At 35.6% G+C, this 15,281-nt stretch overlaps 1 protein-coding gene across 1 annotated transcript in view; it reads right to left on the reverse strand.

Moving 5' to 3' along the window:
• The window catches only part of ANKRD31 (ankyrin repeat domain 31), a 138,123-nt gene that overhangs the window by 29,011 nt on the left and 93,831 nt on the right, over positions 1–15,281 (reverse strand). Inside the window, exons 19-22 of the mRNA XM_047087997.1 lie at positions 14,493–14,608; positions 9,556–9,643; positions 4,876–4,972; positions 965–1,967 (exon numbers count right to left, since the gene is read on the reverse strand). Coding sequence (XP_046943953.1) covers positions 965–1,967; positions 4,876–4,972; positions 9,556–9,643; positions 14,493–14,608 — 1,304 coding nt within the window. The remainder of the gene's footprint in view (positions 1–964; positions 1,968–4,875; positions 4,973–9,555; positions 9,644–14,492; positions 14,609–15,281) is intronic.

Raw genomic sequence — 15,281 nt, forward strand, 5'->3', positions numbered from 1 at the left:
TGAAATTTTGAAATTAATTTTTTTGCTCCTAACTTATAAGTAAAGTTTTTTTAACTAGGAAAAGCCTTATTAACCAGCAGTGGAAGGACTAGAAACAATGGTCATTCAGATTAAATTCCAGTTAGCCTGGACCAATTTCTATTGAACTGGTGGTCCGTTAGCAAAGAAACATTCCAGGATTCTTAAAATCACTGCCATTCTGAATTCCTCTTTCAAAAAGTCAATGTAGGGAAAGGGGACAGGATGCCTGTTTTGTAGGCATTTTCTAGTAGAACAATTTTTTCCTCTTCTATTTATTAAAAAATTTTTAAATGTTTATTTTTGAAAGAGAGAGACACAGAATGTGAGTAGGGGAGGGGCAGACAGAGAGGGAGACACAATCTGAAGCAGGCTCCAGGCTCTGAGTGGTCAGCACAGAGCCCAACGCAGGGCTCTAACTCACTAGCTGTGAGATCATGACCTGACCTAAAGTCGGACGCCTAACCGACTGAGCCACCCAGGTACCCTTTCTTCTTCGATTTTTATGCATATGTGATATTGTTTTCATTGAGTCAGATTTATCCAAATTCCAAGTCACTTCTTATTTCTAAATTGAACTTCTATAGAAGATGAATTTATATCTATCCTTTATCTGGGTAAGCTTCAGCAGTGCACAGTAATTCCTAAAACTGTGGAACCAAAGATAGCTCCCATTTATTATTTTTATGTTGTTCTTAAATTCTTCCAGGGCCAATATAATTGACTAACTCTGGCCTGAGAGCCCAAAGGTGCTAGTGACTAAAATGTATAGCGCAACCCAAAAGCATGATTTCACTAGCTAAGAATACAACGTTTTTGTCCCTTCATTCAAGAAGCCCAGCCAAACCCTACATCCATAATCAGAGCTAAATGCCTACACTTTATGAAAGAAACATTTATTTGCTTATTTATAAAATTACATGATTTTAGAGAAAAAAAAGGATACCTGTGTTTTGAATTCCAGAATGTTATTTCCTGGATTAATTCTTCCTAGTAATATCAGATCTTTTATCTGCATACATTTCTTTCTGGGAGCTGTGCTATTGTTTAAAGGGTTTTTTATAATATGTTGACGGCCAGATCCCGAGGAATAGGAGCTCTCACCATCATGAGCATGGGGAACAGCAAAAACTGATTTTTTAAGATATGATTTCATCTGATGCCCAGTAGTACTGCCTAAGGCATCAGTCCCTTGGTGTGCCAAGGATTCTAATGTCCCCCTAGGTGGCTGCTGGGAAGCTATTTTCCTGTTTCCTCTTTTCGGATCACAATTGGTAGGAGCCTGATCGCAAATAACAGTTGATAGATGGGCATCATTTTCGGCAAGTCTGCTTGTAGTCTCTGAAATATTTAACGTGCCAGTTACTGCTGAAGGACTACTGTAAGATTCATTCCCTTTGGCTGGAGTTTCTGTAAGATCATTTTCTTTTTGTGAATATTCTGCTTGAGCAAGAAAAGCAACAGGCTGGGATGGTAATTTAATCTTCTTAGTGCCATCTGAATGTCTGGATTTTGATAACCCATCCAAGGTACAGTCATTGACATTCTGTTTAGAATTCAGCTCATTTCCAAAAAATTCTTCCCTTCTCACTGTCTCTGAATTTACACAAGTGTTGGTATTTTGGCTGCCATTCCACGTTTCCAGAGATGACTGTGTTTCCTGTATGCTTCCACAAATAAGGCTGACAGGAGAACATGAACCTGAATGGGGCTGCACTGAATTTCCCAGACTGGTAAGCCTTTGGCTGTCCTTTTCACTAGAGATTTCTGAGCTGGATGGCAGCCTCTTCAAACCAGGACCAGACGCAGATGTAATGTTTTTATAGTTTTGCATTTTCTGGCTAATTTTTTTCTGTTTTTTTGCCACAACTAAAAGGCTCTTCTGTCTTGTGGCCAAATTAGCCAGTTGTTCTCTGAGGACTCCTTGCTTAAATGATTCTATGGACACTCTAGAGAAAGAAACAGAAAGAGAAAAAAAAAACCAAAAACAATAGAAAACTTTTTTTAGCAATCATGTAGATTTTAAAGATACTTTGTCTCAATTTAAATTTTAATCAGCCCAAAGTACACAAGTATTTCCTCTGAAAGGAAAATGACTCCTAAGGTAAGTAAGACTGCCTTTTTCTGGAGGTGATGGTGTGGTTATCCACATTTATATTATTTACCAGTTGTGAGTCAACCCTGAAAAAAAACAAATGTGGATTGTTTAGTTGGAAGGAGGAACACCATTTTTAAATTCAGAGTTTGCTTACCTGTTTATAGTGGAAAGGTGTATCGGGAAATAAAATTTGGGAGTAAGTTCCACTCAAGTTCCCTTAGAGCTATGGAGGAGTGAGACTGTTTTGAATAATTATATCTGAGCTGGACCTGAGAAATGTCAATCCATCAAGTAATTACTGTAATTGTACTTTGAACCTGTATTGAGGCACTTTCGGGTCCAGAGGGACTACCAGGACAAGCATTAACCTGTGTGACCACAATGGGCTTGAGAGCGAGAGAAAATGGCTGCTTCACACCCTTCTTTTGGTTATACCCATCTACACTACAGTGCCCTTCAGGATACTGGACTCTTTGTTTCCAGTAGTTCTCAAACTTTTTGGCTTTATGACTGTTTTATACTCTTAAAAATTATTGAGGACCCCAAAAGGCCTTTTTTCATATGGGTCTATCTATCAATATTTACTGTTCTACAAAATAAAACAGAAAATTTTAAAACACAAGAATATACAAAGATACATCCCATCGGCTATTAGAATAATGATAGCACCACACATGTGGCCTCTAGAAAATTCCATTATACACTCATGAGAGAATGAGAGCCAAAAAGTTTCATTATAGAAACAGTTGTGACTTCATACACCCTTTGAAATGGTCTCAGTGACCTTCAGGGATCACCCTAAAGCAGCTGCTTTAAGGGATAGCAATAGTATCACAGTTTAGGGTTGTTGGTACTGAACTTCAAGCAGACCAGATGTTAGAGTGAATAGTAGACGTAGGTGGAAGAAGCAGTAAGAAGAAATATTAGCAAACAGCTAGTAGCATAAAATACAAGAAGCTGAACAGAGGAGAAAAAATTAGTAATATCACATTTAAAACAGAGTTCAGACAGAAAATAAAAATGATTTTAAGATTACAAGCTTTTAAGTCTTACAACAGTATTAATAAGGACTTACACACCTACAAACCCAACTGCTTGGGAACTTCCCAAAACTCCAGGTATATTGTTAATCATAGAACATAAAGGAAAACTGAAGCTAGTCTTCTCCAAAGTTTACCTTCTCCAAAGGTAATTGACCTACCTGTAGGTCCTATAAGCTCACTTGCTTTATACTAACAGGAAAACAGAAAAGAGAAATAATCTGTAATATTTATTCACTGGGGAGAAAAGCAAAATGAAGATAAAATATTTGTGAATGAAAATAGAAAACTGATTTTTAAATAAGTTCAGAAAAAAATGTCAAATGATTATAAGAATATAAAGAAAATTAGAGGGGTGCAGGTGGCTCAGTCATTTAAGCACCCGACTTTTGATTTTGTCTCAGGTCACGATCTCGCGGTTTGTAAGATCGAGCCCTGCATCAGCGTGGAGCCTGCTTGGGATTCTCGCTCCCTCTTTCTGCCCCTCCCCCACTGGTACACACGCACAGCACTCACACTCTCTCTCTTAAAAATAAACAAACTTTAAACAAAAGAATATAAAGGAAATTAGAAAATAACAGGTGAATAAGGAACAAGATCAAAAAGATAACTGCAACCCCATATTCACTGCAGCATTATTAACAATAGCCAAGACATGGAAGCAACCTATGTGTCCATCAAAGGCTGAATAAAGAAGATGTGGAATGTGCAAATGTACACACACACACATACACACACACACACACACACACACACACACACAGAGGAATATTATTCAGACATTAAAAAGAAAGAAATCCTGTCATTTTTGACAACATGCATAGACCTTGAGAGCATTATGTTAAGTGAAATAAGTCAGACAGAGAAAAACAAATACTGTATGGTCTCACTCATATGTATAATCTAAAAAAACAAAAAACTACAAAACACAAAAAAATGAACTCATATATACAGAGAACAGATTGGTGGTTGCCAGAGGTGGAAGGTGGAGGGTGGGTGAAATGGCTCACCCATTTTGACCCCAGGTCAAAAGGTACAAACATCCAGTAATAAAATAGGTCAGTCATGGAGGTGTAATGTATAGCATGGTGACTACAGTTAATAATACTGTATTGTATATTTGAAAGTTCTAAGAGAGTAAACCTTAAAAGTTCTCATGAGAAAAAAAAAAAAAAAAAAGAAGGCATAGGTAGCTAAGTCTATGTATGAAAAACTAATAAAAATATGCCCAAACAAGAAAACAATATATCTTTCTCAAAAAAGGGAAAAAAAGAGGATATAATATAATCAGGATAAAACCCCTTAAAAGCCCTGAGAGTTTAAGACATACACAAAACCACAAAAAAACACATGGTTACACCACTTAGATAACATTTGTGATAGCAAAAAGAAAAAATTTTAGTGTAAAAAATCTGAGTTTACTATGGAAAGAAATTTATTTTGGGGATTCATGACCAGAGAGGCTGTCATAAAATTCTTGGCTATGGACAACTTTTTAAGATACTAAAATGTCCTCTTCTGAATATTTCAAGTAATAAAAAAGAAAAATATCTTTCTGGGAAGTACAATTCCCCATGAAGGTAATAGATTAGATGACCTCATGGTCATTCTTTGGCCCTAAGCAACAATTGTATTCTTAAAAAATTCCAGACCTAACTATTGTAGCTAAAAAGGGATAAATTATGAAAATTCTAAAGCAGTTCTACTTTTTTCACTCACCTGTATTTTTTAGCCAGATCATCCCTTTCTGCCTTCTGTTTGGCAAGCACATTATCCATAACCTCTTTTATCTCTAACATCTTTTCAATGTATTGTTCTGGAAACATGGTAATAAAATAAAAAGTTAACTGAGAGATAGCAATTGTTACATTTGATCACAGAGGACTCAGCCTTACTGTTAAATTTTAAAAAATTTATTTCCCTACGCTGCTCCCCAGTATCAATGGCCCAGATATATAAACCAAGACTCATTGAATTATGCCACCCTATGGAAGTACCCTGAAGAGGGCAGGCCAGCTTGAGTTCTAATCCTGCTACTCCACTAAGTTCTGTGACTCTGGACAAGACATATGAGCCCTTTGGTTACTTTTCTTATTTGTGAAATGAGGGTAGGAAATAAATATTTTGTTAAACTTACTTTTTAAAACACAAAAGGAACACATTGTAAGAAAAATTTTCAAATAATATGAATGTTTACACAGAAGAAAAGTAAAAAAGAGTATCCCACTTTCACCCCCTGTTTCTCCTCTTTTTTACTCCACAAAAGAGACTACTGTTAATACTTTGGGAGGGCACTTGTTGGGATGAACACTGGGTGTTGTATGGAAACCAATTTGACAATAAATTATATTTTAAAAAAAAGAATAAAGAAAAGATCTATTCTTGATTTGAAAAAAAAATACTTTGGTAGCAGGGTACCTGTTTGTGTGTGTCAATTTTTTTTTAATTGTGTATTTATTTAATGCATTGTTCTATATATTTATACTATATGTAACTATTTATTATATTTACCTAACAATAAGAATCATGCCATCAGTTCTTGTTCTTTACACTTAGCATTTAGATAGGGCTGTATGATATCTAAGTTCACATAGATCTATATATAATTATTTTTATAATAATTACTTCAAATTTTCCTATTTTCTTCCACTGCTTCCTAAGTAACAGCATCATGCTCTGCCCCATCCATCACAAGTCCACAAGATTTACACACAAATGCCAATTATGTCCAAGTCCACATTCCCAAGTAGTAAATGGAAAGGCTTAGATGAATACATTTTCTTTTAAATGACTTTTTTTAATTTAATTTAATTTAATTTAATTTAATTTAATTTTATTTTATTTTATTTTACTTTTGGCTTTGTTTCTTACATTTTTTCCCTAATTATTTTAGACCAATGCATATTTTTCTAGATAACATAGAGAAAATCAGTGGTGGGAAATGACATGAAGTTCAGAGTTGAAATTTTTTCCAGAACTTTCCTTTGCAAATCAGACAAATGACTTGATCAGTAAAGAGTCAGTGTTCCCAGAGTAGTTTCTGCCCATCACGCACTTGAATTTTAAATCACAGGTAAAAATAACATTATCATAGTCATCAAGAAAATTCTATGTATTTCTATAAAAAAGGATAGGAAGAATTTTACATGTAACTTGACACTATATACTTATTTATCAGATACATTAATCAGTGGTATCTTAGGGAGAACCTAGAATCGCTCTAATATATGTAAGATTTTAATATATGATAATAAAGAATGAGGATGACAGAAATTATTCAACAGATAAGAGGAGGGAAATGGAACAGTTATGTGGGGGTGGGGGACTCTATTCTATCCTCATCTTGTGCCACGTGTGGAAAATAGATTTCAAATGAAGAGCAGAGTTGAAATGCATAGGAAAAAACCAATATACAAAATGTTTAAAGTAAACATCTTTTTGGTCAGTTTGGTTGAGGCACTAAGGTTTCTGACATCAAAGTGAATACAAGACATCGATAAGAAAAACCTACAGAAGGGGCACCTGGGTGGCTTAGTTGGTTAAGCGTCCAACTTTGGCTCAGGTCATGGTCTCATGGTTTGTGAGTTTGAGCCCCGCATCGGGTTCTGTGCTGACAGCTTGGAGCCTGGAGCCTACTTCAGATTCTGTGTCTCCCCCTCTTTCTACCCCTCCCCTGCTCACACTCTGTGTCTCTCTGTCTCTCAATAATAAATAAGTGTTAAAAAAAATTAAAAGAAAAAAGAAAAGAAAAACCTACAGAAAAATGTACAAAATGGGATCTGTTATTCCTGGACTCCTCAGCCAAATCACAGATATAAAAGGTGTCAGAATAAGGAAGTGGTGAATTTGTAAAGACACTTCTTCAGAGAGCTATTGCTCAACTGGATGGGAATCTCCATTCTCAACAGCCAGACTGAGAGGTGAGGTTTCTCTCTGTCTCAAGCCTAAGGAGGGCAGTTTCTCAAAGAACTGTTGAAGAGAGTAATAACTTTCTTTTGAGGTGATAATGGACTCACACCTGGCTTCCTCCTTTGAAATCTAGAGGTTGAGGCCCTGCAAGGCAAGACATGTGGACACCAGGGAAAAGGGAGAGTTGCTCTTGTGCTGAAAGTTAACTGTCCTCCTTTCTAACCACAGGTCCAAAGTGCCAGGATCCTGCAGACTTGGTATGGAGCCTGCCCTGTGCCTGTGAGACTGACTATGGAGACTTCTACCTGAGAGAGAGTCTGTGTAGGTGGACCACCAAAAAACAAAACAAAACAAAAACAACAACAACAAAACCAACAAAAAACCAGCAGCAACAGCAGCTGACAGAAGACAAAGAGGAGCCAGGGAAAGGAAAATGTGCACTGCCCTGCCACACCACAGGAGCCATATACAAGTTCAGAAAAGCCTCAGAAAATTGCTCTGAAGAGACTAAGTTTTAGACATCCGCCAAAGACTGATGGAGTCAGTAGCAGTCAGTATTTAGCCTAGTATTTAGGCTAGCAACTGCTAGCCAAGAACTCTAGAGTCCCGTTGCCTTACCGTTCCTCCCTTAAAGGGGCAATGGGATGAAGATAAAGGGGTCCTGACTAGTCAATGTATTGGTCATAAAAGAATAAAATTAATTTACAAAGCCTAAGGATGGGGAGGGAAGAAAAGTTTCTAATCTTAAAAGCATTAAAAGAAATAGCAAAGGAAAAAGGCTGATACGTTTTATTATACAGAATTTGAAAATGTATGTACTTAAGCATAAAAAGACAGTTTGGCTGAAAAACATATTTGCAGCAGTTATGGCAGAAAAAGAGTCAATAACTTGATTGTATAAAATGGCTCCAACTTATTAACAGAGAAACAGGAACAGTCAATTCACAAAGCAGGAAAAAAAACTAGAGAAAAAATTCCAATAATAATAAGGTAAGTGAAAATACGAGGCACATTTTTCTCATTAAACTGGTAAAATTAATTTAAATGAAAATACTGTTGCTATTAGCAGTGTAAAGGAAAACAAACACTAATGTGTGTTGGGGAAAGTGCAAATTAAATTAATATCTAATACTTTATGAAATAATTTATCAATACAAATTAATAGATTTTAAAATGTTTATAAATTTTTGAGCCAGCAGTTCCAAATCATTCCTATGAAGACAGTCCTAAATTCAAAAGCTATATACTATAAAATAGCAAAGAAGTAGAAAAATGTAAATGCTCAAGAAAAACGGAAAAATTAAGCCCTGGAACATTTACAAAATAGGATACTAGGTAAACCACTAAGAATAATGGCTCTAGAGAGAAAATGTAAAGTTGGCAAGTTTAGCATGATCTAAACTATGTTTTTAATAATTTTATTGAGGTGTCACTGCATAACCAAATTCTTAGAAGAAAGGAAACAAATACAACAAAATACTGTGGTGGGACAGTAGGTATTTTTACATTTTTTTCCTGGTTTTTTGAAGTGTATTTATATGCCTTTTAATAAAAGATTTTTTAATTGGAAAATTCATCTTAGGTATATAAGGTATTATAAATACTAAATAAAATATATGAACTATTCACATTTGTTTGGGAGTATACATCAGTATTTTGTATTATTTTCCTCAAAACATAACATGTTTACCATGTGTTAGGCCAAGATAAAAGAATGGGTATAATTTAAAAGGAAATAATTTTTTAAAAGACTGTACAGTATGAACTAGGATAAGAGATGAATAGCTGTATCCTATTACATTAAAGATTGAGGAGATACTTTTAACTACTTAAACATTCAGATCTAAATCTATCAAGACCCAATTTTTACCTTGTAATCGTTAACTCATGAAAACACAACTGTGAGCTATCAAAGATTTACAAATATTCAGTGAACTTTTGAGAAATTCCGATTAGTAGGTCAGGGATCAAAGTCAAATTTACTATTTTGAATCACTTGTGTTTTGTAAACAGGAAGACATCTATGCTAAGATACTTACCTGGTGTATCTGCTCATCTGAAAGGTCTGAGGATTTGCCCTACTTGAGTCACAACTGCATATTCCTCTGCAGATCTGTTTTTAAAGGGCTACCATAGCTGCAGGGAATAACAAAATCTCCTCCCTAGTCACTGTATTGTGCTTTCTTTTTTTCTTCACATCTTCATCTAAACATATCACCAGTAGTGGCTTATCTCTGATCATTGTTTCAAGTGTCTCTCATGTTACTTATGCTATACTTTGAGTCTTAGAAGTATCTTGATCAACAAGTACACTAACTACTGGTTTGCATAAATGACTTCTGATGCTCATTTCTGGCACTTTACCATCACAAAAAAAAGGCTACTTTCAGCCACTGTAAGCTTTGACATAAACATGTACCGTAAGAAGTTGAGGTAGGAATGACCTTGGATGTACGAAATAATCAAACTTGAGTATGGGTGCATACTTACCTGCATCTTCAGGGGTTCTTATTTCAAATTCTAGTAAACTTTCTTGTTTTTCTTCTATGTCTTGTAGAATGGCACTGATGGTATGATGCTATCAGATAAAAATATTAAAAACTTCATTACAAGAAGGTAGGTATTTCTCTCTGATATGCAATTGTCAAATGCACAGTAAAAGTGCTAAAGAAAGTGCTGCTACAAAGCTTATTTTGCTTTATGTTCAAAATGTGTTCATGCTTTGTTTACCTGTATAAATGTTGCATACTTGAGGGGAAAAGTAAACTTAAATGTTTTGATTTATGTAGCAGATCTACTCCTGGCAAAAAGACTGTAAGAGTAGCAACCGTATAAAGAATCACAATTTCTCACTGACTTCTGTTACAATCATAGCTGTAGGTGAAACAAGAACAACTGAAAGCACATGATATTTAAAGACCACATATATGCAACAAGTTTACTTTAAGGCTCTGTGACTATCACTGCACACTATTAAAATCTCACACATAATCTTAAAATACAAAACACTACTCTCTCAAAAATTCACAAATGGGATTTAAGGCCCCCTCCCCACGCCCTCGTCAGTAGTGACTGTGTTGCCTGGAATGCCTTCAGTTAACTTTGCCCAGATCCACCTCTTTCCTATGAGAGATGTAATCATGGAGTTGATTCTGGAACTAGGCTGCCTGGGTGTGCTCTGGCTTCACTTCTTCCTAGCTGGGGGGCTCTAGCAAGTTACTTGTCCTCTCCTTGCCTGAACAGACTAACACATGTAAAATGCTTAGGACAGGGCCATTGCAAAGTAAGAATTCAATAAATACTGCTTATTATATAAAACCCATCTCATACATGAAACCTCTGACAAATCTAATTCATACTGATTTCTCCTTTCTCAGAATTACTTAGGAATTGCAGTGCTACAAAACTTAGCATTAATATATATAATATCTTACATATTATAGTTCTCCCTCAAAATAATAAGATCTATAGGCAGGAGTATAGCTTTTATATTTGTGAATGATTTCCAAACTGTTGGATATATAGCTGGTGCTCAATAAATGAAAACTGATGGACTGACTCATATTATCTATTCTTTAATATATTCTCAATATACATTCATTTAAAAAATGTGTCAGTCCTCAAAGCCTTCTGAAGTATACTGCCCTGAAATTCTACTTTGGTGCCTACAAGGGACATGAAAAATGCACATAATAAACGCATCCAATTATGTGGAAAAGCAATCTCACTGCTGTCATTTATGAAATGCATCAAAGCAGAACTATAAAATATAAATATGCAAAACAAACAAATGAGATTTATCTCTTTTTATACCAAATGGCTATAAAAGCAAACTAAAGGTCTGAACTGGCTATGCCTCTACCTACAGGTCAGGATAAAGAAAACACTTTCTGGAGGTGATTTTCCTTTCTCTTTTGCTCATATTGTGGATGCACTCAGTCTTGGCCACTATGGGCAATAACCTTTAACTCCACACAAGCTACACCTTCCACCATGGAGGGTCCAGCATAATCTTCCCCCCAAGAACCTCTTCTTTAGTCCTTCATTACTTGTTGTTTACCTTAAAAAAAAAAAAAGCACAACAAAAAACCCAACCTAGGATCTGTCTTTGGAATAAGCAGCTTTACATAGTTTATATTGTGCTTACTAAAAGCTTCACGAAAATTTTACTCCAATTTCCTATTTTTACTGTGGTAGGACCATCTTTGTCTCTGACACCTTTACAATTCTGTACAATATGGCACAGTGGTTAGAAGCACAGGCTCTGTAGCCAGACTGCCTGGCATTGCTTTAGTTCTGGTACTGCTACTTAACAGAAATGTATTTGGGGAGAGTCTGTCATATAATAAGTACTCAGTGAATACCAACTATTAGTTTTGTTATCACTTCTGTACTTCGTCTACACGGGTATAGAGGAGGCTGCCTACATATTTTGATTTGATGGTGTTACAAGGTAGCACCAAACTAAAATCATCTCATTTCCTTTCTATCTGGCCATAGGGTCACCCCATCCCCAATGTGATTTGAAGTTTCCAACACTTAAAAGTTCACATTTACAAAAGATTCTTAATGACTTTAAAGTCCTTATATTTCTTTCGAGTTTTTCTTTCTTTCTTTCTTTCTTTTTTTTTTTGACTGGGAAATTCAGTTTTATTAGTTTTTTTTTAATTTTATTTTTTATTTTTTTAAATTTACATCCAAATTAGTTAGCATATAGTGCAACAATGATTTCAGGAGTAGATTCCTTAATGCCCTTTACCCATTTACTCCATCCCTGTCCCACAACCCCTCCAGTAACCCTGTTTGTTCTCTGTATTTAAGAGTCTCTTCTGTTTTGTCCCCCTCCTGTTTTTATATTATTTTTGTTTCCCTTCCCTTATGTTCATCTGTTTTGTCTCTTAAAAGTCCTCATATGAGTGAAGTCATATGATGTTTGTCTTTCTCTAATTTCACTTAGCATAATACCCTCCAGTTCCATCCACATATTTGCACATGGCAAGATTTCATTCTTTCTGAGTGCCAAGTAATACTCCATTGTATATATATATACCACATCTTCTTTATCCATTCATCCATCAATGGACATTTGGGCCTTTCCATACTTTGGCTATTGTTGCTACTGCTGCTATAAACATAGGGGTGCATGTGTCCCTTAGAAACAGCACACCTGTATCCCTTGGAAAAATGCCTAGTAGTGCTATTGCTGGGTCCTACGGTAGTTCTCTTTTTAGTTTTTTGAGGAACCTCCATACTGTTTTCCAGAGTGGCTGCGCCAGCTTGCATTACCACCAAGAATGCAAAAGAGATCCTCTTTCTCCGCATCCTCGCCAACATCTGTTGTCGCCTGACTTGTTAATGTTAGCCATTCTGACAGGTGAGGTGGTATCTCATTGTGGTTTTGATTTGTATTTCCCTGATGATGAGTGATGTTGAGCATTAGATTCAACAAAAACCGACCATCAACAAGGCATATCATAGTCAAATTCACAAAATACTCAGGCAAGGAGAGAATCATGAAAGCAGCAAGGTAAAAAAAGTCCCTAACATACAAGGGAAGACAGATCAGGTTTGCAGCAGAGTTTTTCTTTTTTAAAGTTGGTTTTCTTTTTAGGGGCACCTGGGTGACTCAGTCGGTTGAGCATCCAACTTTGGCTCAGATCATGATCTCAGAGTCTGTGGGTTCGAGCCCTGCATGGGGCTCTGTGCTGACAGCTCAGAGCCTGGAGTCTGCTTCCGACTCTGTGTGTGTGTCTCTCTCTCTCTGCCCCTCCCCTGCTCATGCTCTGTCTCTCTCTGTCTCAAAAATAAATAAAAACATTAAAAAAAAAAAGAAAAAGAAAATCAGAGACTCAAGCCTATACTACACATGTGTGTAAGAACTAAATTTATATAATTTGTGTGGTTCAGGAACTCAAACTGAGAAATGAGCATAAAAACTTGTGTGAAGCTGATAAACTTCTAAGGGCCCCAGAAGAGGCAAATGTTAAACACGAAGCCTAGGCACACCAAAATTCCCATAGTAATCGGTCCTCAATGAAATGAAATCATAACAAAAAATTAAAAACCACATAAAGAATCATGTTATCATGTGAGACTCAGGAAGAGACCTTAAAATTCCTTTTAGTTTTATTTTGTTCTTTCTTTAAAACAAAAATTCGAAAAGCAAAGAATTTCTAGAAATAAAAGAGTCATTTAAATTAAAGTTTCAACATATGAGTTAAAGAGAGTAGAAATATGGGTTAAATAGAGGAGAAATATTTGAGGAGAGAAATAATGAAGCAGGAGAGAGGTCAAAGGATAGCACACAGAATATAGTGTGGAAAGTTAAAGAGATGGAAAATACGAAAAAGATACTAGAAGATATTAAGACTAGTCTAACCAACATCTAAACAGAAGTTCAAAAAAAAAAAAGAAAAAAGAAAATTACTGAGATGGAGGAGAGGCAATTTTCAAAGGTATAAAGACTGAAAGTTTCTGGAATACAAATGAGAAATGTGCTTTCACATTAAAGGAGTATTTCTAGGCCTGAGTTTAATTAATAAAATGCTCCACATTTAGACACAACTTAGTGAAACTGGAGAACATAAAAGCTACAAGATTATCTATAAGGGAGTGACAATTAGATTGACAGGTGACTTTCTGTCCATTATTAACAGATACCAGGAACCAACGTAAATCATTTTCAAAGTGCTAAGGCAAATGCAATTTAGTTTTAATACAACTTAAAATATTTATGCTATAAATTAGTTGATTAACAATAGTTGAAGTTCAAAGAATAATACTGTCTTCTCTACAATGACTAACAGAAAGCATATAAGAGAAGTCTAACTTCTCTTCAAAATAGTATTTCATTGTACTTCACTTAAGAAGTTAGTTTCTAGTAAGCTTTGTGTTCTTATCATGTTACACAATCTTATCAATTAACATTTTTTATTGAGCAAATACTATGTTATTTTTGTAAAAATATATTTTTATATGAGGAGTTTCAGATACAGCAAACACTACCACTATAAACCATGCGATATCCAGATTGGCTAACCCAGGTTGCTTTCCTCTTTTCTGTCTGGAGTCCAGGGTCCTTTTTTACCCACTATGAATCCTAGACATTTTTTGGGAGTGGATGGGTGAAGACACACTATGATAGTGGCAGGGTCCATGGGACTAGAAGTAGCTAAAGAACCCAACCTAGGTGTAAACAATAGCAGCTAATCCATATTCTGTATTCAGTGCAGATAAGTGAGTTAACTACACAACATATTTTCTTGGCTCATTTTGTTCAATTAGCTATCTTATTTTCTTGTGACAAAAAATATTTTCAACCTGTGCATTCTTAAAATGGAAAGAGTACTGCCAACAGTTAATGACTGACTAGCCCAAAGAATGGCATTTTCTAAGCTGAAAACTTAAAGGATTTCAACTTCACTCACCACAGGATGGCTTTCTCTTGTTTTTTCTCTGTGTGAAAGAAAAGGTGGATCAACACTTTTGCAGTCGTCACTAAAACACTGTTTATGTCTTTTTGGTCGGGCAGCAGGAATTTTGACTTTAAAAATTAAAATTAGAAAATATAATAAGAATGTGTAAAAATTTAGCTTCATTTTATCAATTTTAATGGTGACAGGAGTGGAAAGAATAAATTAAGTCTACAATTACTAAAATATCTTAATTTGGGTCAGCATCTCATTGTTTATTCTCAATTGCTTAATTACAGCTAACGTTTACTGAATACTTATCACACGCTAGATGTCAAACTCTTCCTGAGCCATCTTATTTAATCTTCATACAAGCCCTGTAAGATAGGTAGTTTATTCTATCCATTTTACAGAAAAGGAGAGTGAAGCTTAGAGGGATTCAGGAAGTTTTCTTAATGTCACATAGCTAGTATTGAAATCGGATCTGACTCCAAAATCCGTGCTCTTAAACCACTACGTCTATGATTCATTGTCTCTGATCCTTTCCCATTCTGGATTCCCTTTCTTCATATAACTATTGTTCCCCTACGTCCCTCATCCCTTTACGGTACCTGACCAAGGAAATGTACACACAAGAAACAACAGACAAGTGGGAATTGATACAGCATTTCATAACAGAGTGCCCAATAACTCCAAATACGGCTGTGGAGAGGGAGAGATACATGGCTAGGGCTCTAAGAAAGGCTCTGACCCTATATATTTACCATATGGTAGCAGGTAATGAAAAGAGGAAACCTTGTATCA

The sequence above is a fragment of the Lynx rufus genome, unplaced genomic scaffold (assembly GCF_022079265.1).
Source record: "Lynx rufus isolate CCGP_SWC_20201006 ecotype Redwood Valley unplaced genomic scaffold, mLynRuf1.p SCAF_1, whole genome shotgun sequence".
Classification (NCBI taxonomy): domain Eukaryota; kingdom Metazoa; phylum Chordata; class Mammalia; order Carnivora; family Felidae; genus Lynx; species Lynx rufus.